This window comes from Portunus trituberculatus, chromosome 2 (genome assembly GCF_017591435.1).
Source record: "Portunus trituberculatus isolate SZX2019 chromosome 2, ASM1759143v1, whole genome shotgun sequence".
NCBI classification, from domain to species: Eukaryota; Metazoa; Arthropoda; class Malacostraca; order Decapoda; family Portunidae; genus Portunus; species Portunus trituberculatus.
Window position 1 is genome coordinate 9,192,880 of NC_059256.1, and position 25,905 is coordinate 9,218,784.

Sequence of the window (25,905 nt, forward strand, 5' to 3'; positions counted from 1 at the left end):
CAAAAGCTGTTCGTCTCATCAACTCCTCTCCTCTGACTGTCTTCTGCTTTTCTCTCTCTCACCGCTGCAATGTTGCATCCTTTGCTATCTTCTACCGCTATTTTCATGCTAACTGCTCTTCTGATCTTGGTAACTTCTCGCTATATGACTTCTTCTTCTCACCACTATTCTGTCTACCTCTCTAATGCAAGGGTTAACCAGTACTCTCAGTCATTCATTCCTTTTATTCTCTGGTGATCATTGGAACTCCCTCCCTCCTTTATTTCCTTCTACCTATGACCGTAACTCTTTCGCGAGGGAGGTTCCAAGACAAGTTCTCTGCTTTTTCTTACCTCTGTATCTGACATCTTATGGCAAGTGTAAATAAATGAGCCTTTTTATTGTTGTTTAGATTATTTCCCTTGTCCAGTGACCCTCTTACATAAAAAGAAAGGAAGAATGAAACACTGTTTATTGAGGCAGGTGGCGCCGCAGCAGCTAGGCAGGTACAGGGTCAAGAAGCAGGTACTGGTGACTGTACGGACACGATTCACTCTCGATGCACTGCACAGTATCAGGGTTGAAGACAAGGTCATCGGAGCACGTCTCCGTCGGGGCGTAGTCGTCACTGACCTCTTCACAGTGGTAGTATTCCCTAAGGCACTGTGTCTTGCATTTGGAGAAGAAGCCTGCTTCTTGGCACGTGTACGGATCGATGCAGCCGTTCTCGTCCACCAAGTTCCTGCACAGCGTGACACACGGCGCCGTGCTGCTACACTGCCTGGTGTGCAAGTCAAAGTGCTCACCATCTCTACACGCACTTTGAATCGTCGGTATTTCATTTTCCGCTAAGCACAAGAAGAACTTCCGACAGTCTGTGGGGTCCTCAACGTAACTGCCTGCATCGTCCCCGGAGTAGCAGTAGGGGCGGCAGTGGCAGCAAGCTGACTCATCCACACCACACTTCTCGCCATCAAAGTACGGTGTATCAGCAGGACACGTTGTAGCTGGTCCAGGCTCAGTACCGGTACATTGGTGGTACATGCTACAGTCAAATGGGTCAGCTATCTTACCGCCTGGATTCCCTTCACATGTATAAAGACAATCCCCGCCGTCACCTGGCTGCTCGCAGTTAAACGAGCAATTGCCGTCTGGCTTGCACGCCAATTCATTCTCGTCGAATATATCACCATCTGGGCAGAGGAGGGAGTCATCTGTTATGAAGGTGGTTTCATCCTTGCACACGTAGTAACTGCTGCAGTCAAAAGGGTTCGGAACTAGAGCGACTCCGTTAGTACAGCCGGCACATAATGTGGCTGCGTCATCCTTACAAGTATCGGGTCCTATGTCGCCGCATGCCTGTGCATCTACCAAGATGACTCTTGCTAATGCCTGGCGGTGAAGACACAGTGGTTAGAGTCACACACACACACACACACACACACACACACACACACACACACACACACACACACACACACATACAACTCACAATGAAGAAGAGGGGCAGGAGGAGACACCCGGTGCGCAGAGCCATGGCTGTGCACGGCAGACACATAAACAGCGTGTTTTATACAAGTCAGGACACACACACACACACACACACACACACACACACACACACACACACACACACACACACACACAGTCTTATATAGCACAGGCCAAGACCACAACATCAGGGGCAGCAGGCGGTGCTTCTCACAACCTTGGTGCCTTCAAGCACAACAAAACACTGCCAGGCTGTCCCGTTCACACTCACCGCCCTCAACCTCTCCTCATACACCCTTCCTCCCACCCCCTTCTCTCTCTCTCTCTCTCTCTCTCTCTCTCTCTCTCTCTCTCTCTCTCTCTCTCTCTCTCTCTCTCTCTCTCTCTCTCTCTCTCTCTGTGTGTGTGTGTGTGTGTGTGTGTGTGTGTGTGTGGGTGTGTGTGATATATATATATATATATATATATATATATATATATATATATATATATATATATATATATATATATATATATATATATATATATATATATATATATATATATATATATATATATATATATATATATATATATGCCTTGAAAATCATTCATCGTGGAAAGAAAGGAAAGGAAGGAGAGAAGGAGCGGATAGGTCAAACGGAGGGAGGGAGGGAGGGAGGGAGGGACGGAGGGATGGAGTGACACACACACACACACACACACACACACACACACACACACACACACACACACACACACACACACACACACACACACACACTGTCCCGTCTCTGAGCTTTAATAATGACAGGGTGACGTGACATACATAATACTTTGAGAGAATACACAATTGACGGATGGACACGCGGCAATTAAGGCTTCGGAGTTCATGTAAGCTGATGTATAACAATAACAGAGCTAAAACTGATGACTGACTGCTGGAATATTGACTAATCTGCATGCTGTGACTTGGACCTCTTGGGAGACTCTCACTGATGTACATAATTCAGCCACGTGTATGCCGAGGTGCCGCCTCAACACTACAAGGAATTCAGCAATGGGGAATAAGACAGTTGCAACATTGAGATATATTCTCCTGGCAGTACACACCGTTGAAGGTTTGATAACAGAACATCTTCTAGCTATCTCTATCTCTGACCTATTTGGACTGCACACGTGGTAGGTGGAGCAGTCTACCCTATCAGCTACAAGGTAATGCTGACAGTCAGGGTAGCACGTGTAGTGACACCTTTCTATGCGGTCACAAGGCGCCAGGCAGAAGTGTTCAAACTGACACGAGGTGTTCTCAGGTCTAAACACAAAAGCATAGGGACATTTCAAGGGGTGAGTGGTGGATAGGAAAAGACAGCCACCACAGACCTAACTGGCCAATCACATACCACTTGTTACACCCCAGCACAGAACTTTTACAGCGGCGGACACGGAAAGAGCGTGACCCGGCGAGGCAAACATCAACACGGGCCTAGCGAGGTGTGTGGCAGTCCAGGACAGGAGAGGGAGAGGAAGGTGTCTGTGCGGGTGGTGTGTGAAGGCACACCTGGCGAGTGGTGAGTGCATGGCGGGTGACCTTCCCCTGAGATGCAACACGCACCACCAAGGAAGATAAACACACAAGATAAGAGGAAGGTTCCAAGACATTTATCCCATTCTTGTGGCTAACTCTCTCGGACCTGCTCGGAGACTGGCATCTCAGTGGGTCTTTTTGTTTGATTGTTTCTGTTGCCCTTGGCCAGTTTTCCCTCTCACATGAACAAAGCACACATTAACCACGTGGATACACACAGAACATGGAATGGATACACGTAACAATACACACAGTAATAGATATTGTGAGTGACACATGCAGGTGTTACAATTACAAGTGTTCTCGTGAGGGTTTCTTTTCCCAAAGATGTCTGTGGCTCAATGTCCGTGCACACCAAACTGTACACGCTGTCTCCCGCCTCTCTCTCACCACTGCCTCTTCCATGCCAGCTGCTCTTCTGATTTTGCAACTCCATGCCTCTCCTGCCCCCTCCTCCCTCACCATCGCTGCAAACTTTATTTCTTCTCTCACCACTATTCTGTCCACATGTATAGTGCAAGAGTTAACCAGTTTTCTCAGTCATTCATCCCTTTCATTCTCTGGTGATCTTTGGAGCTCCCTGCCAGCACCTTTATTTCCATCTACCTATGACCTGATCTGTTTCGCGAGGAAGGTTTCAAGACACGTGTTCTCTGCCTTTTTTTTTTTTTTTTTTAACCTCTGTATTTGGCATCTTATGGGAAGTGAAAATAAGTGAGCCTTTTTATGTTGTTTAGATTTTTTGTCCTTTGTGCAGTGACCCTCTTACATAAAGATAAAGGAAAAATAAAACACTGTTTATTGAGGCAGGTGGCGCCGCAGCAGCTAGGCGGGTTCAGGGCCAAGGGGCACGTACTGTTGACTGTACGGACACGACACATTCGCGATGCACTGTAGAGTGTCAGGGTTGAAGACAAGGTCATCGGAGCACGTCTCCATCGGGGCGTAGTCGTCACTGACCTCCTCACAGTGATAGTAGTCCTTCAGGCACTTTTTCTTGCATATGGGGAAGAAGCCTATTTCCTGGCACGTGTACGGGTCGATGCAGCCGTTCTTGTCCACCACGTTCTTGCACAGCGTGACGCACGGTGCCGTGCTGCTACAGTGCTTCCCGTGCAAGTCAAAGTGCTCTCCCTCTTTACACTCACTTTGGATCGTCGGTATCTCATCCTCCACTATGCACACGAAGTACTTCCGGCAGTCTGTGGGGTCCTCAACCAACTTGCCTGCAGAGTCTCCTATGTAACAGTAGGGGCGGCAGTGGCAGCAAGCTGACTCATCCATACCACACTTCTCCCCATCAAAGTACGGTGAATCAGCAGGACACGTCAGAGCCGGCCCAGGGCCTGTACCGGTACATTGGTGGTACACATTGCAGTCAAATGGATCGGATATCTGACCACCTGGATGCCCTACACTCGTGCATGTATAAAGGCAATCCCCCCGCCACCTGGCTGCTCGCAGGTAAACGAGCAATTGCCGTTTGGCTTGCACACCAATTCATTCTCGTCGAATACAGCACCGTCCGGGCAGGGAAGGGGGTCAGCGATTAAGAAGTTGCCGGCATCCTTGCACAGGTAGTAACTGTTGCAGTCAAAAGGGTTCGGTACTTGAGCGCCTGTGGTACAGCTGGCACATAATGTGGCCGGGTCATTATCACAAGTAGTGGAGTTTATTACGCCGCATTCCTGCGCATCTACCACGATGACTCTTGCCGATGCCTGGCGGTGGTGACACAGTGGTTAGAGTGATACACACACACACACACACACACACACACACACACACACACACACACACAGGACTCACAATGAAGAGGAGTGGCAAGAGGAGACAGCTGGCGCCCAGAGACATGGCTGTGCACGGCAGACAGACAAACAGTGTGTACTCTGCAGGTCAGGACACACTCACATACACATACAGCCACACAGTCTTATATAGCACAGGTCAAGACCACAACATTAGGGGCAGCAGGCGGTGCTTCTCACAACCTTGGTGCATTCAAGCACAACAAAGCACTGCCAGGCTGTCCCGTTCACACACACGTCGCTCCTCCACCTACCCTCATACACACACACACACACACACTCTCTCTCTCTCTCTCTCTCTCTCTCTCTCTCTCTCTCTCTTACTACGCCATGAAAATTATGCCTTGTAGAAAGGAGAGGAAAAGTCATGACAAGAGAAAGAAGGAAGGAAGAACACACACACACACACACACACACACACACACACACACACACACACACACCGCGTAGTGATAGAGGTCAGCACGCCTAGTTCAACATAGAAGGCACTAGGGGTTGAAGTGCCTGAACGCAGTGAGGCACATGGGCGAGTCTATTACTGTGCAGGCAGTGTTCACCTAGCAGCAGTAGCAGCAGCAGCAGCAGGCAAGGAATGTAACTACTGGGGTGATGGCCTCACTATCCCGGTGTGTGATGTGTCTATACTCTCAGTATACCAGAAGACAGGCCAATATACGAACCCTGAGGTCTTTCCGAGTGGCTGACTGACCTCCAAATGACTTCATATGAATGGCGCGCGCGCACACACACACACACACACACACACGTTCTATTAGTCAACAGGGTTATCAAGGCTTCGGGAGCAGAAACGCATTGTTACTCCGCACTAGAACCGTAGAAACATCCTAAACATCTGTGCCACTTCAACTAGAGCCTTTGGAACGTTCTGGAGGTGCGTAGTTATTGTTCAGCTCTCTCTCTCTCTCTCTCTCTCTCTCTCTCTCAATACATTCCAACACGTGATTGGTCGGTGTGGTGGATGAGCCCCGCCACCTCTCACTGGTCAGCCAATCATAGTCGTTGCCTTGATGAGTGGGCGTGACCGTGCCATATTAAGAGCCGTGTCAATAATTAGATAGATATGAGAATGTATAGCTGTGTGAAGGAAGGAACCAAGGATGAAAGGAAGGAATAATACTTGCTAAGACACCATTATTATTATTATTATTATTATTATTATTATTATTATTATTATTACTGTTACTGTTGTTGTTCTTGTCATTGTTGTTTGTTATTGTTATTATTATTATTATTGATGTTATTGCTCTCTCTCTCTCTCTCTCTCTCTCTCTCTCCACAACCACACAGAGAAAAAAAAGTTGAACGTACGAGTATGACACACAAATATTATTCAAATTATTGAAACAACACGTTCAGTGTATCACGTGTCAATGCAGTGATACGAGATGCAAATCCACGCTTTCCCACACAAGATAAGATTGCCACACTGTATTTCCTACCAACACCAACACCACTACTACTACTACTACTACTTAAGGCATGATATAACCGCAGTAGTAGTAGTAGCAGTAGTAGTAGTAGTAGTAGTAGTAGTAGTAGTAGTAGTAGTAGTAGAAGTAGTAGAAGTCGTTAGTAGAGATATTATGAATATTTTCGCAACAAAGGTAAGGGAACAATAAAAAGAGGAAGATAAAATACAAACAAATGGAAGAAAATAATTAACTAAGAAAAGAACACAAGGAGAAAGAAACACAAGAATGGCCACACTAAAACAACAAAAACAACAAAACAACAATTTATATATAACCACCACACACAAACACAACAACCTGTACCACACACACACACACACACACACACACACACACTGGATCATCCTTGGCAATGCCTAAACAAACTACGATCACGCCCTAGCTACCCTCCATCTCTCCACACTGGCTGCCAGACACCGAGCGGCCCTCGTCAGGCTGCGTAGAGCCTGCTGCGCCACCCACGGTTACGACGCCCCTCCCCTCCCAACGAGTCCCAGCCAACCCATGCCACACGTCACACAAAATTTAATGCAGTCACACCACTTAGGGCCCCGAGGAGCGACCGTTACCAACACAGTGCGGTCCCCTCCATGGTGCGAGCCATAAACAACTAAGATAATGTTCTAATCTTAAGTCTCCCTCAATCCCCATATGTATATTTTCAGTATGTAAGTACTGCAGTTACTAATAAACCGTATTATTGTTATTATTATTATTATTATTATTATTATTATTATTATTACTATTATCATTATTATTACACACACAAACACACACACACACACACACACACACACACACACACACACACACACACACTACACCTCAGACTCCGGCACACACCCTTGCAAGTCAAATAGGAACACAAACCCAGGGAAACACGCCGAGGCTTTGACAAACTTCCCGTGAGCCGCAGGACAGTAATAGTAGTAACGTGACAGATGCGTGACACATTTTGGGAAGTAACCCACTTGGAGACACACAAACTCTGCTATACACCCATCGCTGCCTACATTATTGGCGCAGGTCAACTCACAAGTGGTCTCCGCATTACAAGTGCCTGTGGTGGTATTGAAGTAAGTGCCATTGGGGCAGTGGGACACGAAGAAGGGAATACCAACAACCCAGCACTCAAAATACCTTCTGCAGTCTAACGGGTCAACAACAGCGCTGCCTAGGTCCTTGTTAGAGCAGTAAGGCTGACAGTTGCAGCACTCAGTGATGTTCTCCTGGCAGTAGATACCGTTGAAGAAAGGTTTGGTAATAGTACATCTTCTAGTCTCCACTATCTCTGTTCTGTTTGGACTGCACACGTGGTAGGTGGAGCAGTCTACCCTATCAGCTACAAGGTAATGCTGAGAGTCAGGGTAGCACGTGTAGTGACACCTTTCTATGCGATCACAAGGCGCCAGGCAGAAGTGTTCGAACTGACACGAGCTGTTCTCAGGTTTAAACACAAAAGCATAGGGACATTTCATGGGCTGGGTGGTGAAGAGTTCGTCTTTGTTGCAGAAGTAGTATTGTTTGCAGTTGCTTGGGTCTGGAATCCTTGTCCACACGTCCTGGCAGCCTGAGCAGTCCACGAGGCAGTAGTCTGTATTGGTGCACCCTCGCTGGCCGCCTGTCAACGATGCCTGAAGAAGGAAAGTTTGGTTACATTAGGTTAGGTCAGGTTACGCTAGTTAAGTTGAATTAGACTGGGTATGATTAGGTTACTTTAAAATACGTTAGGTTGAATTAACGTAGGTAAGGTTAAGGTTGGGTTAGGCAGAGCTAGGTTAGGTTAGTAGTAGTAGTAGTAGTAGTAGTAGTAGTAGTAGTAGTAGTAGTAGTAGTAGTAGTAGTAGTAGTAGTAGTTATAATTATCATTATTTCATTTAGATTAGTCTATAGATAGTATTAAAATATTGAAAAGAAAGGAGAGAGAGAGAGAGAGAGAGAGAGAGAGAGAGAGAAAATGACACACACACACACACACACACACACACACACACACACACACACACACACGTTGATACGCTCGGTCAACTCACATCGAGAAACCCAGAGATCGATTCCCGGGCCAGGACAGCGGTCATTTGGGCAAGACTTCTATTCAAGTGTGTGGCCCCTGTTCACCTGGCACTGATTAGGTACCTGGTGTAAGACTGAAGTTGTGACCCGCTGCTAGATGCGAGAAACGAACCCCGAAACAAATGCACAGGGGCCTAAGCTGCTAGTCTTATCTGGGGCTATCAATAGATCCCGTCACACGTTAGATGGCACCAGGGGTTGTGTAGACTTATGATTGATTGATAACTTTATTGTTGTAGCAGCGTATACAACAAGGGAGGATTAAGATGTATCAGTGTTAGTATACAAATATAAATGTATAGGTAGATTTAATATGTAAAAATTTTCAACTCTATCACACACACACACACACACACACACACACACACACACACACACACACACTTACAAGATACACCAGTGCATATAAGACTGTCTGTGCGTGTGTGTACATTCTGGCCGTGTACGTGTCAGTAAACCGTACACTATATAGTTGGAATTTACGTACACGCACACACACACACACACACACCGACACACGACACGGCCAGGAGAATCACTGACGCACACACTCGCTGCACGCACATTATATATACGTACACACACACACACACACACACACACACACACACACACACACACACACACGGAAACAAAACAAGGGAGAGGAAATGGAAGAATAAAGAGAGAGAGAGAGAGAGAGAGAGAGAGAGAGAGAGAGAGAGAGAGAGAGAAACTTACCATTTATTTGTATTTTTCCTCTTTCTTCTCTTTCCTCCTCTTCTTAGTTATCACGTTCTTCCTTTCCTCTTCTCATGTCTTCCTTTCTTCTAATTTATCTTCCTTCTCCTCCTCCTCCTCCTCCTCCTCCTTATCGTAATATACATGTTCTTTCTTCCATCAGTATTCCTTCTCGTCATGGGCGTCCGCAAAATAAATAAATAAATAATGGCCAGTCTTCACTATTTTAACCCCTTCAGTACTGGGACACATTGTTAGATTTGTGCACCATTAGACCATTAGGACATTAGGAAGTGTCTATGGAGGGGATTAATGGCCAGTCTTCACTATTTTAACCCCTTCAGTACTGGGACACATTGTTACCTTGAGATTTGTGCACCATTAGACCATTAGGACATTAGGAAGTGTCTATGGAGGGATTAATGGCCAGTCTTCACTATTTTAACCCCTTCAGTACTGGGACACATTGTTACCTTGAGATTTGTGCAACATTAGACCATTAGGACATTAGGAAGGGTCTATGGAGGGGATTAATGGCCAGTCTTCACTATTTTAACCCCTTCAGTACTGGGACACATTGTTATCTTGAGATTTGTGTACTATTAGACCATTAGGACATTAGGAAGGGTGTATGGAGGTCACAAGATTAATGGCCACAGTCTTCACTATTTTAATCCCCTACATGAGTTTCTGAAGCTGTACAAAATCACCAAATAGTCACCAGAATGAAAATGGAAATGAGTCATGCTACTGAGGGCGTTAAGGTCAATAGCGAGTGATGAACGCCTCACCAGCCTTTGTGTGCAGTGTTCACCATGACACAGTGAACAGCCACAGCCACAGCACAGAGATAATGAACAGGCTGATTGAAATGTCTGGCAGAAATTCCCTAAGACGCCAATTTCTGCTCCAGCATGAGTATATAATTGTGCTGTTGTGATTATAAACTTATAATAATAATAATAAATAATAATAAATATCAAATACCCTTTTTTTATTATTATTTATACTATGTGGATCTTTTACTAGGATTTCTGGGCTAAAAGGGGGTATTTTTGGGGGTACCTCCTATGTGAAAGCCCACCAGTACCTCCTATCTCACAGCCCACCAGTACCTCCTATCTCACAGCCCACTGGTACCTCCTATCTCACAGCCCACCAGTACCTCCTATCTCACAGCCCACCAGTACCTCCTATCTCACAGCCCACTGGTACCTCCTATCTCACAGCCCACTGGTACCTCCTATCTCACAGCCCACTGGTACCTCCTATCTCACAGCCCACCAGTACCTCCTATCTCACAGCCCACCAGTACCTCCTATCTCACAGCCCACCAGTACCTCCTATCTCACAGCCCACCAGTACCTCCTATCTCACAGCCCACCAGTACCTCCTATCTCACAGCCCACTGGTACCTCCTATCTCACAGCCCACCAGTACCTCCTATCTCACAGCCCACTGGTACCTCCTATCTCACAGCCCACCAGTACCTCCTATCTCACAGCCCACCAGTACCTCCTATCTCACAGCCCACCAGTACCTCCTATCTCACAGCCCACCAGTACCTCCTATCTCACAGCCCACTGGTACCTCCTATCTCAAAGTCCACCCGCTATGACACCATTGCACCAAGTGAGAAAGCCCCTCCTGCACTCTGACCGTGGACAGGATTCGAACCAGTGCGCTTGGAGACCCCTCGCACCACAAGGCAGGCATGGGTCCACTGTACCATGGCGGGCCTTCAGAACGGTACTTGATAAATTTAAACGCGAATTTTATCCATTTTCCATTTTTTATGTTCTGTTTTATTAATTTTGTATTTTTCTTGTAATCTTTTCTCGTATTCCAGGGGGGCCGGGGTAATGCTCCCCCCCCCATGCGGACGCCCATACTCCTTCAAAGGCCGATAAAATAAATTGCCTTTTTTTTCAAACATCGCAAAAAATAAATGAGAATAAGATTTTAAATGGCACTTACCTCTTCTTCCTTCTCCTCCTCTTCTTCTTCCTCTTCCAGATATAACAATTTCACTCTCACTTTCTATTTCCTCCTTTTCTCTCCATTCCGGTTTCTCTCCCTCTCCATACCTCCTCCACCTCTTCCCTCCCTCCTCTCCTCTTCTCTCCCTCCTCCACGCCCTCCACAAATCAGTAATTCCACAGAAAAATGGAAAAACATGTAGAGTCAACACACTCCACGACTGTAAACACGCGTGCTCAGTTTTGGCGGGAAATTTTCAACACGGCGACACATTTTTTGCAATTCGAGTGTAGGTAAAGCACTTTTTAAATATTTTTGACTATTATGAAAATATAGCGGGTTTTTTGTTTTGTTTTTTGTTATTTTTGTAGGGTTTGTAACTATTTCAAAGCTACAATGGTTTATTTTTCTCTTTTATTTCATGTAATTGAATTTATAGTTTGCGTATAATATATTCGTTATTTGATTAAATGAATGATGTATTTTGATGTATTTATGTTGAGTTACCTTCCTTAAATTAATAGGATACAGAAACACCGCAAATCACTTCACCAAAACATTATTAGACAGAACAGCTTCTTAAAATGAATTCGGAAAATGCTCGTCACCTTTACGAAACGAAATCTTACCGACATCTTCCCGATATGAAAACAAAAATAAAATCGCGTCATTTCAGCCTTAAATCTTAATGTTAATTAATAATGGTTTATACAAATATATAGAGCCATTATATCTTCTGTCATGCTTGTATATTGAATGATTTGCTATAATTATTGAGTTTTATTATATATTTTTTATTTTCTGAAGTAATGCGAGTAAATCAATCCTAAATAGACAGAAATCTTTAAAAATTGGTGATATTTGGAATTTATATTGATTTCGTACATTTTTACACATCAATTATCGTACTCAGGAACAAAGAAATAATAAAAATAATGAAGAACAAGGACAACAATAATAATAGTGAAGAATAATGAAAATAACTAAAATTCTCTAACACTTTCATTCACTTTAGACCAAATACGTTGAAAAAATAATGAAAAAAAACAATAATATATGGAATAAATAAATAAATAATAATAATAATAATAATATTTTTTTCAGCCACGGATAATTATCGTCCAAGCAAAAACATACATAAATAAATGAAAATAGAAATAAAAACAAGAAATATACATAAAAAATGAACTGGTATACATAGGTCTATAATCTATACATGGAATTATCTGGTGTGTCTGTATGTCTGTATGTATATTTTGCATAAGAGCTATTAATACATATACATACATATAGATTCTGACCTTAAGCATCCTTGTATCACCTTGAGAGAGAGAGAGAGAGAGAGAGAGAGAGAGAGAGAGAGAGAGAGAGAGAGAGAGAGAGAATCTTTAATTTTTTACTTCTCAAACACATCCAGACACACCCCTTTATTCTCTCTCTCTCTCTCTCTCTCTCTCTCTCTCTCTCTCTTTCTTTCTAACACAACCACCAAAAACTCTCTCTCTCTCTCTTTCACCCACAAACAGTCTCTCTCTCTCTCTCTCTCTCTCTCTCTCTCTCTCTCTCTCTCTCACACACACACACACACACACAAACACACACTCTTTCTCTACAACACACACAAACCACACACACACACACACACACTCTCCCTCCTTCACCCTCTCTCCCTCTCCCTGTCCCACACACACACACACACACACACACACAGACACACTACAAGGTGAAGTTATGAGTAAAGTCATATTCAATAGTTGGTATAATAGCTTGCATGAATTTGAGGAACACGATCAGGTATAGATGGACTCCCAGCTCACCACCGCCCTCCAGGACTGTCTCACAAATCTTCTTCATCGTCTCTGCGTGTCTGTGGAAGAAAGAATAAAGATGTCAGAGGGTGTTTTGAGGTGTTTTGGGGTGTTTTAGGGTGTTTTAGGGTGTTTTGTGGTGTTTTTGGTGTGTTGGGGTGTTTTGGTGTTTATGGGGTGTTTTGTGGTGTTTTGGTGTTTTGGGTTGGGGTGTTTTGTGGTGTTTTGGGTGTTTTGGGTGTTTTGGGTGTTTTGGGTGTTTTGGGTGTTTTGGGTGTTTTGGTGTGTTGGGGTGTTTTGTGGTGTTTTTGGGTGTTTTGGGGTGTTTTGGTGTTTTTGTGTGTGTTTGGGGTGTTTTGGTTGGTTTTGGGTGGTTTTGGGTGTTTTGGGAGTTTTGGTGTGTTTTTGTCTGTCTTGCATATCTTCATCATCTCTGCGTGTCTGTGGGAGAAAGAATAAAGATGTCAGAGGGTGTTTTGAGGTGTTTTGATGGTTTTGGGTGTTTTGGTTGGTTTTTGGGTGGTTTTGCGGTGTTTTGGGTGTTTTGAGTGTTTTGGGTGTTTTGGGTGTTTTGGGTGTTTTGTGGTGTTTTGGGTGTTTTGGGATGTTTTGGAGTGTTTGTGGTGTTTTGGGGTGTTTTGGGGTGTTTAGGAGTGTTTTGGGGTGTTTTGGAGTGTTTCTGGTGTGTTTTGGGGTGTTTTGGAGTGTTTTTGTGTGTTTTGGTTGGTTTTTGTGGTTTTGGTGTGTTTTGGTGTGTTTTGGGTGTTTTGGGTGTTTTGGGGTGTTTTGGTGTTTTGGGGTGTTTTGGTGTGTTGGGGTGTTTTGTGGTGTTTTTGGGGTGTTTTGGAGTGTTTTTGGGTGTTTTGCAGTGTTTTGGGTTGTTTTGGGGTGTTTTGTGGTGTTTTGGTGTGTTTTGGGGTGTGTTTTGGGAGTTTTGGTGTGTTTTTGTCTGTCTTGCATATCTTCATCGTCTCTGTGTGTCTGCAGAGAAAACAGACATCAGAGGGTGTTTGGGGTGGTTTTGGGTGTTTTGAGGTATTTTGGGGTGTTTTGTGGTGTTTTTGGGGTGTTTTGAGTGTTTTGTGGTGGTTTGGGTTGTTTTGGGTTGTTTTGGAGTGTTTTTGGGTGTTTTTGGTGTGTTTTTGGGTGTTTTTTGGGAGTTTTGGTGTGTTTTTGTCTGTCTCCCATATCTTCATCGTCTCTGTGTGTCTGCCGGAGAGAAAACAGACCTCAGAGGGTGTTTGGGGCGTTTGAGGGGTGCACAAACACCCCAAATCATCAAAAACAAAACACACCCAAAACACTCCCAAACAATACAAAACACTACCAAATTACCTAAAACACACCAAAACACCCTCAAAACACACCCAAACACCACAAAAATACCCCCAAAGTCACTCAAAACACCCCCAAAACATAAAAAACACCCAAAACACACCCTAAAACTAATCACACCCAAACACACACACACACACTCTAACAAGTGTGGTCGGTAAGATTTGTGAGAGGGTGATAAAGAAATATTGGATACGGTTCCTGAAGGATCATAAGTTATTATCGGATCATCAATTTGGCTTCAGGAAAGGGAGGTCATGTGTTACAAATCTACTGAGCTTTTATTCAAGAGTGGTTGACAAAATACAAGAGAGAGAGGGATGGATGGACTGTGTATATTTGGATTTAAAGAAAGCTTTTGACAAGGTACCTCACGAGAGACTGTTATGGAAAGTAGAGATTTATGGAGAATTGAAGGGAAAAGTGTTAAAGTGGATGGAAAACTACTTGAGATGGAGGGAGATGAGAACGGTAATAAGGGATGCAAAGTCGGACTGGTTGGTGGTGGAGAGTGGAGTCCCATAAGGTTCAGTGCTGGCACCAATACTTTTCCTTGTCTATATTAATGATATGCCAGAGGGAGTAAACAGTTATATTAATTTGTTTGCGGATGATGCGGTTGTGTAGGTGTGTGAAGAGTGAAGAAGATTGTGAAATTTTACAGGCAGATCTGGATAGGATTTGGGAGTGGAGCAAGAGGTGGGAGATGGAATTTAATCTGAGCAAAAGTCATGTGATGGAGATGGGGAAGAGTGGAAGACCGCCAAGAGGGTCATAGAAGCTTGGTGAAGGAGTAGTGTTGAGAAAGGTGGAAAAGGAAAAGGATTTGGGAGTGATGATACAAGACCATGGGCAGTTTGAGGCTCATATTGACAAGATGTTTGGAGAAACATATAATTTGATTAGAAATATTGGATTAGCCTTTCATTATATGGATAAAGATATGATGAAGAAATTAATTAGTAGGGTAATTAGACCAAGATTGGAATATGCTGGGGTGGTTTGGTCCCCTTATAAAAAGAAGCATATAAGGAAGTTGGAGAGATTGCAGAGAATGGCAACAATAATGGTTCGGAATTGGCAGAAATGACCTATGAGGAGATTAAAAGAAATGAATTTGCTTACCTTGGAACAAAGAAGAGAAAGAGGAGATTTAATACAGGTTTATAAACTGTTGAGCGGTTTGGATGAAGTGGATAATGAGCAAATGATGTTGAGAGAGGAAAATTTAAATAGAACTACGAGATCACTTAGTAAAAAGATAGCCAAGGGAATATGCTTGAAGGATGTGAAGAAATATAGTTTCCCACAAAGATGTGTGGAGGTGTGGAATAGTCTGAGTGAGGAGGTGGTGTCAGCGAGGAGTGTGCAGAGTTTGAAAGGAAAGTTGGGTGTGTGTAGATATGGAGACGGGGCCACACCAGTATGATACCCAGGCCCTGGAAAAATACAACTAGGTGAATACAACTAGGTGAATACACACCTGCAAGGATGTACTGAAGCCATAGGGGGTCCCGAGAGATTTGAGTGCGTTTCCATGGTGACAGTCTTGTTGGCGTGATCTTGGCTAAAATCTTCATACATTTCCTCTACACTTAGCGGCTGGCGGCTCTGTGGTAGTAGTAGTAGTAGTAGTAGTAGTAGTAGTAGTAGTAGTAGTAGTAGTAGTAGTTGTTTTTATTCTTGTTTTGTTGGTAGTAGTGGTGAGAGGAGAAGGAAGAGGAGGAGGAGGAGGAGGAGGAAGGAAATAATTGTAGTGGTGGTGGTGGTAGTGGTGGTGGTGGTGGTGGTGGTGGTGGTGGTGGTGGGTGGTGGTAGTAGTAGTAGTAGTAGTAGTAGTAGTAGTAGTAGTAGTAGTAGTAGTAGTAGTAGTAGTAGTAGTTAAATAAAAAAAAATATATATATACATTGAATATATTACCAATTTAAACACTCTCTCTCTCTCTCTCTCTCTCTCTCTCTCTCTCTCTCTCTCTCTCTCTCTCTCTCTCACCTCGTCATAGCCAGTGAGCCACAGTCTGGGCGTTTGGTAATACTTGTCGTAGGTGATGTGCAAATCGTATGTACGGGTCTGCAGGATCTCCCCCCCATCACCCACCCCCACCCCACCCCCCACAGCAGCAGCGGCGGCAGTGGTGGTGGTGGTGGTGGTGACAGATGGACTGCGCTCTGTGGGTCAATGAAGTGGTTAGTTGTGGAGGAGGAGGAGGAGGAGGAGGAGGAGGAGAAAAAGAGAAGAAAAAGAAGAAGAAGAAGAAGAAGAAGAAGAAGAAGAAGAAGAAGAAGAATTAAAGAAAATATTAACTTCAACAACAACAACAACAACAACAACAACACACCAGATCCTCTTGTTCCAGCATTCCAGACTCTTCGAAGGCCTCCATGTCAGCCGCCTCCTCCTCCTCCTCTTCATCCTCCTCGTCATCATCGTCATCAGCAGCACTGGCCCCCCTCCTCCTCTCCTCCTTCTCCTCTTCCCTCTGTTCACCAAGAAGAAGAAGAAGAAGAAGAAGAAGATTAATTTATTTTTCTTTCTAACCTAACTTAATCACTTCCTCCTCCTCCTCCTCCTCCTCCTCCTCCTCCTCCTCCTCCTCTTCTTCCCTCTAGAAGAGAAGAAGAAGAAGAAGAAGAAGAAGAAGAAGAAGAGTGTTTATCTATTTTTCCTAAACTTTTCTTATTTCTTTAATCTCTCTCTCTCTCTCTCTCTCTCTCTCTCTCTCTCTCTCTCTCTCTCTCTCTCTCTCTCTCTCTCTCTCTCTCTTCTGTCTACCTCCCTTACTAGACAGACAGACAGACAGACAGACAGACAGACAGATAGATAGACAGATAGATAGATAGATACATAGATAGAAGAAGAAGAAGAAGAGAAGAAGAAGAAGAAGAAGAAGAAGAAGAACACACACACACACACACACACACACACACACACACACACACACACACACACACACACACACACACACACACAGTAAACAAACCAATAATTTTTCACCCCACACACACACACACACACCCCAAAGAAAACCCTCTGTATCTCCCCCCTGGAGCCCCGTATGGACCCTGCCACCCTGGACCAGTACCCACAGGAACCCGCACCCATCCACACCCCCAGACACCCCCTCCCCCCCTTACCTTGTCCTCTAGGGCCATATCTGCAACCTTTTCTTCAAGTAAGGCAGAGTCACTGAAGTGGTGTGTATCCACCCAGCCACCATCTGGGTCCCCTTCACTTTCCAACACCAGCTCCTGTTCCTGGTGGTATTCTATCTACGGGGCGTGAGAGAGAGAGAGTGAGGGTGTAGCGAGGTGTTTAGGGGTGTTTTGGTGTGTTTTGGGTGTGTTTTAAGGTGTTTTTGGTGTGTTTTGGGTATGGTTTGGGGTGTTTTGGAGTGTTTGGGGGAGTTTTGAAGTGTTTTGAGGTGTTTTTGGGGTTTTTAAGTGTGTTTTGAGATATTTTGGTGTGTTTTGGGGTGTTTTGGTGTGTTTTGGAGTAATTGGGGGAGTTTTGAGGTGTTTTGAGGTATTTTGAGATGTTTTGGGTGTGTTAGATGTGTTTGCGTGTGTTTTGGGTGTTTTGGTGTGTTTTAGGGTAATTTGGTGTGTTTTGGGTGTTTGAGGGTGTTTTGGTGTGTTATTTTAATTTTTATTCAAATGCTCTTTTCTCTTTCTCTCTCTCACACACAAACTTCCATCTCTCTCTCTCTCTCTCTCTCTCTCTCTCTCTCTCTCTCTTATTTTCTCTCACACATACCCACCTCTCTCTCATATATCTGCACCTCTCTCTCTCTCTCTCTCTCTCACATTTTCTTTCACACACACCTCTCTCTCTCTCTCTCTCTCTCACACACCCACCTCTCTCTCTTTTTCACACATTTTTCTTCCTCTTCCTTTCTCAAACACACATTCTCTCTTTCTCCCAGTCCCTCTCTCAGTCTCTCACTCTCTGCCTCTCCCTCTCTCTCTCTCCCCCCTCTCACCTGCTTGCACCTCTTGAAACAGGGCACGTTCTTGGTGATAAGGAACTGTTTCTGTGGAGGCAGGTATGGCTTGGTCCGCGATGCCTCCCCCTCAGCCCAGCACCAGGTCGGGCAGTGGTGAACGAGGTGGTCACCAGCCGCCACAAACTCCTCAGGGGTCAGAACTCCAGTCTCCTTAAATTTAGACTCCTGAGGGCATGGTTAGGTCAGGTTAGGTCAGGTTAGGCTAGGTCAAGATGGGTTAGTTTAGGTTAGGTTAGGTTAAGTTAGGTTGATGATGATGATGATGGTTAGGTTAGGTTAGGTTAGGTTAATGATGATGCTGATAGTAGTAGTAGTAGTAGTAGTAGTAGTAGTAGTAGTAGTAGTAATAATAATAATAATAATAATAATAATAATAATAATAATAATAATAATGATTGAGAGAGAGAGATGAGAGAGAGAGAGAGAGAGAGAGAGAGAGAGAGAGAGAGAGAGAGAGAGAGAGAGAGAGAGAGAGAGAGCAACACACACACACACACACACCTTCAATATGGGGTCAAATATTCAGCGACCCCTAAAGCTTTCCCTTTTACTGTATTTATCACGTTCTGCATGGCTCAATTGTGCTGCCCGGAAGTCAACAGGTGGATGAGGGATTGACCTAGCTCCACTGAGGGTCACGAGGTCATACGAGATCACGAAGAGAAGATATGGAGTAAAGTTTATCGGGTCACGCCTCTCTCTTGGGTAAATCTTCTTCTTCTTCCTCTTGTGGCGTCTCATTCAATAACATGGAGGAATACGAGCCTAAATATTCTTGTTTTTATTATTTTTTGGTGTTTTATTTAGGTTTTCTTATTTATTTTGTGTTTTTTATTCTATTTCGTTCGTTCGTTTGAGAGAGAGAGAGAGAGAGAGAGAGAGAGAACACATTTTCAATCACATTTCAGCACACACTATGATAAAATTGCAATATTACACTGGGAGCCGAGCGGGGAGGCAGCGGACATGTGTAGGCTACGTGAGGCTAGCCAAGATGTAGGAAGATTGTACTGTACTTATGCTATGGAATGGTGGTGTTACTGTAAAGCATACTTAAGAAAGATAAAAATATGGCTGATTTCCTTGTGTATAAGTTTCCGGTGTGTGTGAGTGTGTGTAACTGTGTATGGTGGGTGGATGGTTGAGCGAGGGTGTGGGTGCAGGCTGCAGACTGGGGCACATGACGTGGAGCCTGTGGTGACTGGTGACTGGTGAGGCGGTGACTGGTTCACTCTGGTATTTACACGACTGCCGAGGGAATAATACATAAGGTTCAGTCTTAGGCGCTCACGAGGGAATATACATACTGTAAGGTTCAATCTAGCTAAGTTAGTTATTAAAGATATAATCGGACACCGGAGTTCTGTTTCAAGGTAAGAAGGACGTACTGCTATATACACCAAATGACAAATGCAACATATGACTGCAAAACAAACACAAGTCTTATATTCTTCTTTAAGTGTCTGTGTGACTTCGCCCAAGCTAGTCATGTTCGCTAGACCCTTCTTCAGTAGCGACCTCCTTCCACTCTATCACCATACACACCACTGTCACCACACACCATACACCACACTGCTCTCTTTCACTATCACCACACACACCACTGTCACCACACACCATACACCACACTGCTCTCTTCCACTCTATCACCACACACACCACTGTCACCACACACCATACACCACACTGCTCTCTTCCACTCTCTCACCACACACACCACTGTCACCACACACCATACACCACACTGCTCTCTTCCACTCTCTCACCACACACACCACTGTCACCACACACCATACACCATTATTGATTTATTTTTGTTGCTTTTTATTAGTTTTGAATGTCGTGATTTGTAATGTCGATTTTTTGTAGCTCATCTCTCACTGTTTATCATGTTTTGTTTTTTATGATTATGTGTTATTTTTGTTATTTTGCATTGTTTTCTTATTTATTTGCGTTGTTTTGTATTAGTTTTGTATATTGTGTTTATGTCGACATTTTGAAGCTCCTCCCCACGGCTACTTGTATCTTCAAATAGACTAAAACCATTAAAACATTAAATATTCCACACATAATTCCCAGATAACTTTCAAATACTGAGAATTTAACACAAACAAGGACATAGTATTGGAATGTATTGTGCTGTGAATGCTGAGTTTATTAATGTCGAGATTTTGAAGCTCACCATGGCTACGTACTTGTATCCTCAAATAAACTAAAACCATAATAACACTGAATAATTTCCTGATAACTTTCAAATACTGAGAATTTAACACATACAAAGACATAGTATTGGAATTTGTAGCGGGCAAGGAGAAGAGAGTCAATTCCTTTAGAGCCACAGCGGATAATGGCGTCTGTACCTCCCGCAAAGACACACAGTTGACCTCACTGGAGTGCCATTATATTTTGAGCCTTTATAGAGGTGACAGTGTCGTGACAGAGGTGGTGGAGGTGAATAAGACACCAAGGAACAGGTGTGTAAGGTGTGGCAGTGGTGTTGATAAGGTATTAGTGTGTAAGGAGGGAAAGAAGTGTGTTGGGGCGAGTGCACGTCTGCTCATGTCAACAAACTTAGTGGTGGTGATGGCCGTGTGGTGTTTGGTGTTGCTTATACACCCCATAAACACATTCAAACACATCCACAACATGCCCATATACACCCAAACACCCCCGTACATAAAGTGAAGTGATGACATTCCTTACAGCACCAGCGGCGAGACGAGAGAGCAATGCAATTCTTCACCACAACCCTCAACACCGCCTCACCATCATTTATTTCAGGTATTTCTAAGGCCACTCTCTTATTTGTAGGTTTTCTTTGCATCTGAGAGTGAAAACAGTGCCCAAATGTTGAAAAGGTGATGGGTCTAACGAGCAGTTGTCAGTATTACCAGCTATTATTTGCTTCTTTGACTCACCGTAAGCCAAACATGTGTCAGAATGGAACCACTACGCTACCATTGCATGTTTCCTGGCCAAGTTTGCCCGATAAGGCTTAATTTGGTTGTGGTGAGATAATAAATGCAACATAAGGATTATGGAGCCAGCGCTGCAGTGTTCCCGGATGTTACCTCCCGCCCGGGCCCCCCGCCCCGCCCCCAACCACCACCCTGTCCCCCCCGTGGCAACCTGCGGGTTCCAATACTTTTTTTTATATATTCTCTAAAAATAATATTACGCTTCCATGATGTGTTTTTATGGTTTCTCTAAATATTTCGTTGTGTTTGAAGTGTGTTCCGCGCCTGTGTTCGGTAAATATGTGGCGTTTAGTGGTGTTTTATAGCTTGAATATGAGCTGCCAAAACCGTCCAAATTTTCCAACTCCCGATTTCAATTTTTTTATTTTGAGGTGTACTGGGCCTTTATTTGATCAAAGAATCGTGTGTACTTTTTTAAGCTTGAAATCAATCCATTGAGTGAAATATGTGGACTTTGAAGTGGTGTTTTGTCCCGTTTAACGTATGTTTTATTTTTTCGATTTTATTTGTTTACGTTTCTGTTTGACGGTCAAACTCGTTGTAGAATGCCTTAAAAGAAAGCTCAGACTCTGTACAATGTGTTAGAATACTCGCCAAGTGAAAATAGGTGGACTTTACAAGACCTTTTAATGAGTTTAGAGTTTAATGGTTTTGTTTTACATAAATGCTCTTTCACTCGTTCACTTCTGGTTCTAGGTCAGTGTTGGATGCCTGAGAAGAGAGTTTATATTGTCTAATATTTTTCGAAAGAAATATAAAGTCGAAATGGCTGGACGTTTTGGCAGCGTTATAAGTGGAAATGTTTATATACATTTTATATACCTAATCTAGACAGTTTTTAAAACTAGTTAAGCAGGAGATGTTTTGATGTTTTGGATATTAATTAAAGTATCTATCAAGTCATAAAAAAGTAAGCATTCGGCCTTGGCTTCGTTTTTTCTTGAAGTCATTTTTAAAATTATTTACGTAAATCAGACGAGTCACCACTGTTCCCGCGCTCTTGATGACGTCACAGCCCAGGCCCAGGCCGGGTCCCTCCTCCCTACCGCCCAGTTCGTCGATATTTTGCCTAATATCTAGTGATTTCTACGTGTTTTCATGTGTTTCTTGGCTCAGGTGTGTAGATATTAGTAGCAGAAGGAAGAAGCAAGGATAAATAAAGGAGGGTGAGGAGGAAGGAAGGAGAAAGGGTGGAATAAGTGGAGGAGCAGGCAAGCCACAATAGGTACTCTCCCTCCACTTCCTCAATATTTTGCCTAATATCTCGTGTTTTCTAAGTGTTTTGATGTGTTTCTAGGCTCAGGCGTGTAGATGGGAGCAGTAGAAGAAAGAAAAAGAAAGAGGACGAAGAAGAAAGGAAAAATGGAAGTGGAAGAAGAGGAGGAGCCAAGCCACAATATTTAGGTAAGTCCCCTTTTTAATGTTACCGTTCTTTATAACGCATTTTGGTGTTTTGGGGTTAAATCTGAAGTATTTTGAGTGTGTTTGGTAGTGTTGCAGGGCGTTTTGGGTGTATTTTGTGTGTTTTCAGTGTGTGTTAGATGTTTTTTAGGTATATTTTACATATCTTGAGTGTGGTGTAGAGGGTGTTTGAATATATGGGTGTGTTCTGAGTGCGGTTAGGGTAATTTTGAGGTGTTGCATGGTGTATTGAGTGTGTTTTAGGTTAGTTTTAAGGGTTTTAAGTGGTCTGTGCGTGTGTGGGATGATTTTGGTGTGTGCTGAGTGTTTTAAGTGGTCTGTGCGTGTGTGTGGGTATGATTTTGGTGTGTGCTGAGTGTTTTAAGTGGTCTGTGTGTGTGTGTGTGGAGTGTGTGGGTACGATTTTGGTGTGTGCTGAGTGTTTTTACGTGGTCTGTGTGTGTGTGTGTGTGTGGGGGTGATTTTGGTGTGTGCTAAGTGTTTCTAGTTTAGTTATGGGTTTATTTATTAATATTTTGAAGTGTTGCGTAGTGTTTTGAGTGTGTTTTGAGTTAATGTCCTCACTTACTTTTGTTACTCTTGTATAATTTCATGGTATGATGGACGCAGCTGAGGTGGGCCTCCGGTGTGGCCAGGCAGTTCAGCCTTGCCGTCAACCCTCCATGTGATGAGTGAGTTTGGGGTGGGATGTTTTGGGGGTTTTGAGTGTGCTTTGGATGTGTTTAGGTGATGTTTGGATGTTTGCCTCATCCGCATGTTCAAACACTAGCAGCTGGTGTGACTTGATTTTTTTTTTTTTTTTTTTTTTCCTTATTTTTCAACAATCTCAGCCTTTTTCCCAACCTAACCTAATGTAGCACCCCATAACCACTCCCTCTCACTCCCTGGCTGCTAAAAAATTCAATTCAAAACAAAGTTATAGAATTTATGACTTGAATTTTTGAGGATATTGTAAGGTATTGGTTGTCTTTGAAGTATTTACCTTGTTGTATTGATATGATAATCCAAATATCTTACTTATGTGTTTTTAAGGGTTCAGATTTTCCTGTATAATCACTCCCAGATCTTTTTCCTCTTTAGTCTTCATTATTTTTTGCTCTCCCATCAAATAGTTCCATACCGGTCTTCTCTTACTCTTTCCTAGTTCCATTACATGACATTAAACTCCAATTTCCACTTGTTGCTCCACTCCTAGATCTTGTTTGTGTCTTCCTGTAACAGCAAACAGTCCTCTCTGGTTTTGATAACTCTTAGCAGCTCTGCATCATCACCAAACATATTAATAGAATGTCAATGTCGCTTACATAAATCTGGAACATAATGGGGGCTAACACTGACCCTTGTGGCACTCTGCTGGTTACTTAACCCCAAGATGAGTATGTATCTCTGATCACAGTTCTCATTTCCCTGTCCTTCAAATAATCTCTTGTCCATTGGAGCAAGGTTCCTCACAGTCCTCCTATGTTCTCTAGTTTCTAAAGTAATCTTTCATGAGGGACTTTATCAAAAGCCTTTTTCATGTCCAGGTATACTGTGTCCACCATCCGTCTCTGCTTTCCAGTCCTTCTGTAACTCTGGAGTAGAAGCTTAATAAGTTTGATACACATGACTTCCGTGTCCTGAACCCAAATTGTCTTTTCAATATGACTTATTCTTCTTCCAGATGTTTAACCCATTTTTCTTTGATAATGATTTCACACAACTTCCCCAAAACACTTCTAAGTGACGCCGGTCTGTAGGTTAGTGGTTCAGTTGCCTTTCCTCTTTTAAATATCACTATTACATTAGCTCTTCCATTCTAGTGGAACTTTCCCTTCATTTAGTGAACTTGTAATTATTTCCAAAATTGGTGTGTGTGTGTGTGTGTGTGTGTGTGTGTGTGTGTGTGTGTGTGTGTGTGTGTGTGTGTGTGTATTTAGCTAGTTGTAGTTTTCCAGAGCCTGGGCTTTACGCTGGTGTGGCCCCGTCTCCATATCTACACTTATCCAATTTTTCTTTCAAACGCTGCACACTCATTGCTGACACCACTTCTTCACCCAAACTCTGCACACTCATTGCTGACACCACTTCTTCACCCAAACTGTTCCACATCTCAACACATCTTTGCGGGAAACTCTATTTTTTAACATCTCTCAGACATCTTCCCTTCCTCAGCTTTTTACTATGCGATCTTGTTGTTTGAATGTCATATTCTTCTCTCAGTCTAACCTAACCTTGTCATTTTATTTATTTATTGATTAATTTTTAACTAACCTAACCAAACATTTGCAGGTCCGCAGAAAAAGACACGCTGATTTATTTGAAGTCAAGGACGGAGCCTTGAAAAACACCACAGTTTTGTCCACCGCCATCACCACCTTCTCCCAGATCAAGGACAAAGTGTATTACAGACTCACACATAAGGAAGATATGCGTGTGATTGTGTTTGGGTGTGTTTGGATGCATTTGGGTGTGTTTTGGGTCTGTTTGGGTGTGTTTTGAGGTGTTTTAGTGTGTTTGGTGTGTTTTGGGGTTTTGGATGTTTGGGTGTGTTTTGATGTGTGTGCATTTGGTGTGTTTGTGTTTTGAGGTGTTTTGATGTGTTTTGAGTGTGTTTAGATGTGTTTTGTGTGTTTTCTCTCTCTCTCTCTCTCTCTCTCTCTCTCTCTCTCTCTCTCTCTCTCTCTCTCTCTCTCTCTCTCTCTCTCTCTCTCTCTCTTTTGTAAGAGTTTTTGTGCTATTGATACTCTGTCAATAGATCATTAAACATCTCTTAAAAACTGGAGGGTTTGGCTGTGTTTCTGGGGTGTTTTGAAAGAGTGTGTTTTGTGGGGTTTGGGTGTTTTTGGGTGTTTGGGTGTTTTTGTGTTTGGTGTGTTTTTGTTGTGAGTGTTTTGGGTGTTTTGGGGATATTTGGGTGTGTGTTTTGGGTGTTTAGGAGTGTTGTTTGGGGATTTGAGTGTGCTTTGGGTGTGTTTGGTGGTGTTTGAATGTGTTTGGGTGATATTTAGATGTGTCTCTCATCTGCGTGTTGAAACACCAAAAAACACCCCAGAAGACCTCAAAACACACCAAAACCTCCCAGAGCACACTCTGAGCACACCAAAAACACCCCAAAACACACCAAAACAAGCACACTCTAAGCACAAAACAAAACACACCAAAACACACAAAACACACCACAACACACACAAACACACAGAACACAAACACACCAAAACATTCCCAAAACACACTCGTTTTCAAGGTAACCTAATCTAACACCCCA

At 43.4% G+C, this 25,905-nt stretch overlaps 3 protein-coding genes and 1 long non-coding RNA gene across 5 annotated transcripts; 1 reads left to right on the forward strand and 3 right to left on the reverse strand.

Annotated features, from left to right (window-relative positions):
* Window positions 1-436: 436 nt before the first annotated feature.
* On the reverse strand, window positions 437-4,959 carry LOC123505019 (peritrophin-48-like). 2 transcript variants are annotated; one of them, XM_045256039.1, is made up of 2 exons: window positions 4,847-4,959; window positions 437-1,371 (listed from the first exon to the last, which is right to left on the reverse strand). In XM_045256039.1, the coding sequence occupies exons 1-2, from the start codon at window positions 4,889-4,891 to the stop codon at window positions 478-480; spliced, it is 939 nt and encodes a 312-aa protein (XP_045111974.1). In that variant the 5' UTR covers window positions 4,892-4,959; the 3' UTR covers window positions 437-477. The 2 variants fall into 2 exon arrangements, with proteins under 2 accessions (XP_045111974.1, XP_045111969.1); XM_045256034.1 differs by lacking the exon at window positions 4,847-4,959 and adding an exon at window positions 1,472-1,653.
* Window positions 4,960-7,088: 2,129 nt separating this feature from the next.
* Window positions 7,089-8,936, reverse strand: LOC123505034. The gene is made up of 2 exons (XM_045256047.1): window positions 8,800-8,936; window positions 7,089-7,972 (listed from the first exon to the last, which is right to left on the reverse strand). Exons 1-2 carry the CDS (start codon window positions 8,842-8,844, stop codon window positions 7,157-7,159), a joined length of 861 nt encoding a protein of 286 aa, XP_045111982.1. The 5' UTR covers window positions 8,845-8,936; the 3' UTR covers window positions 7,089-7,156.
* Window positions 8,937-12,700: 3,764 nt separating this feature from the next.
* On the reverse strand, window positions 12,701-18,988 carry LOC123505040 (ubiquitin-like-conjugating enzyme ATG3). The gene is given in 7 exon segments (XM_045256060.1): window positions 12,701-12,978; window positions 15,738-15,865; window positions 16,248-16,416; window positions 16,592-16,734; window positions 17,390-17,524; window positions 18,235-18,420; window positions 18,756-18,988. Coding segments are annotated over 7 exon segments (987 nt in total). The 5' UTR covers window positions 18,831-18,988; the 3' UTR covers window positions 12,701-12,827.
* Window positions 18,989-22,581: 3,593 nt separating this feature from the next.
* Window positions 22,582-25,150, forward strand: LOC123505046. Its single transcript, XR_006675031.1, has 3 exons — window positions 22,582-22,640; window positions 23,268-23,329; window positions 24,930-25,150. It is a non-coding gene; the product is annotated as an uncharacterized LOC123505046 (long non-coding RNA).
* The last annotated feature ends 755 nt before the right edge of the window (window positions 25,151-25,905 follow it).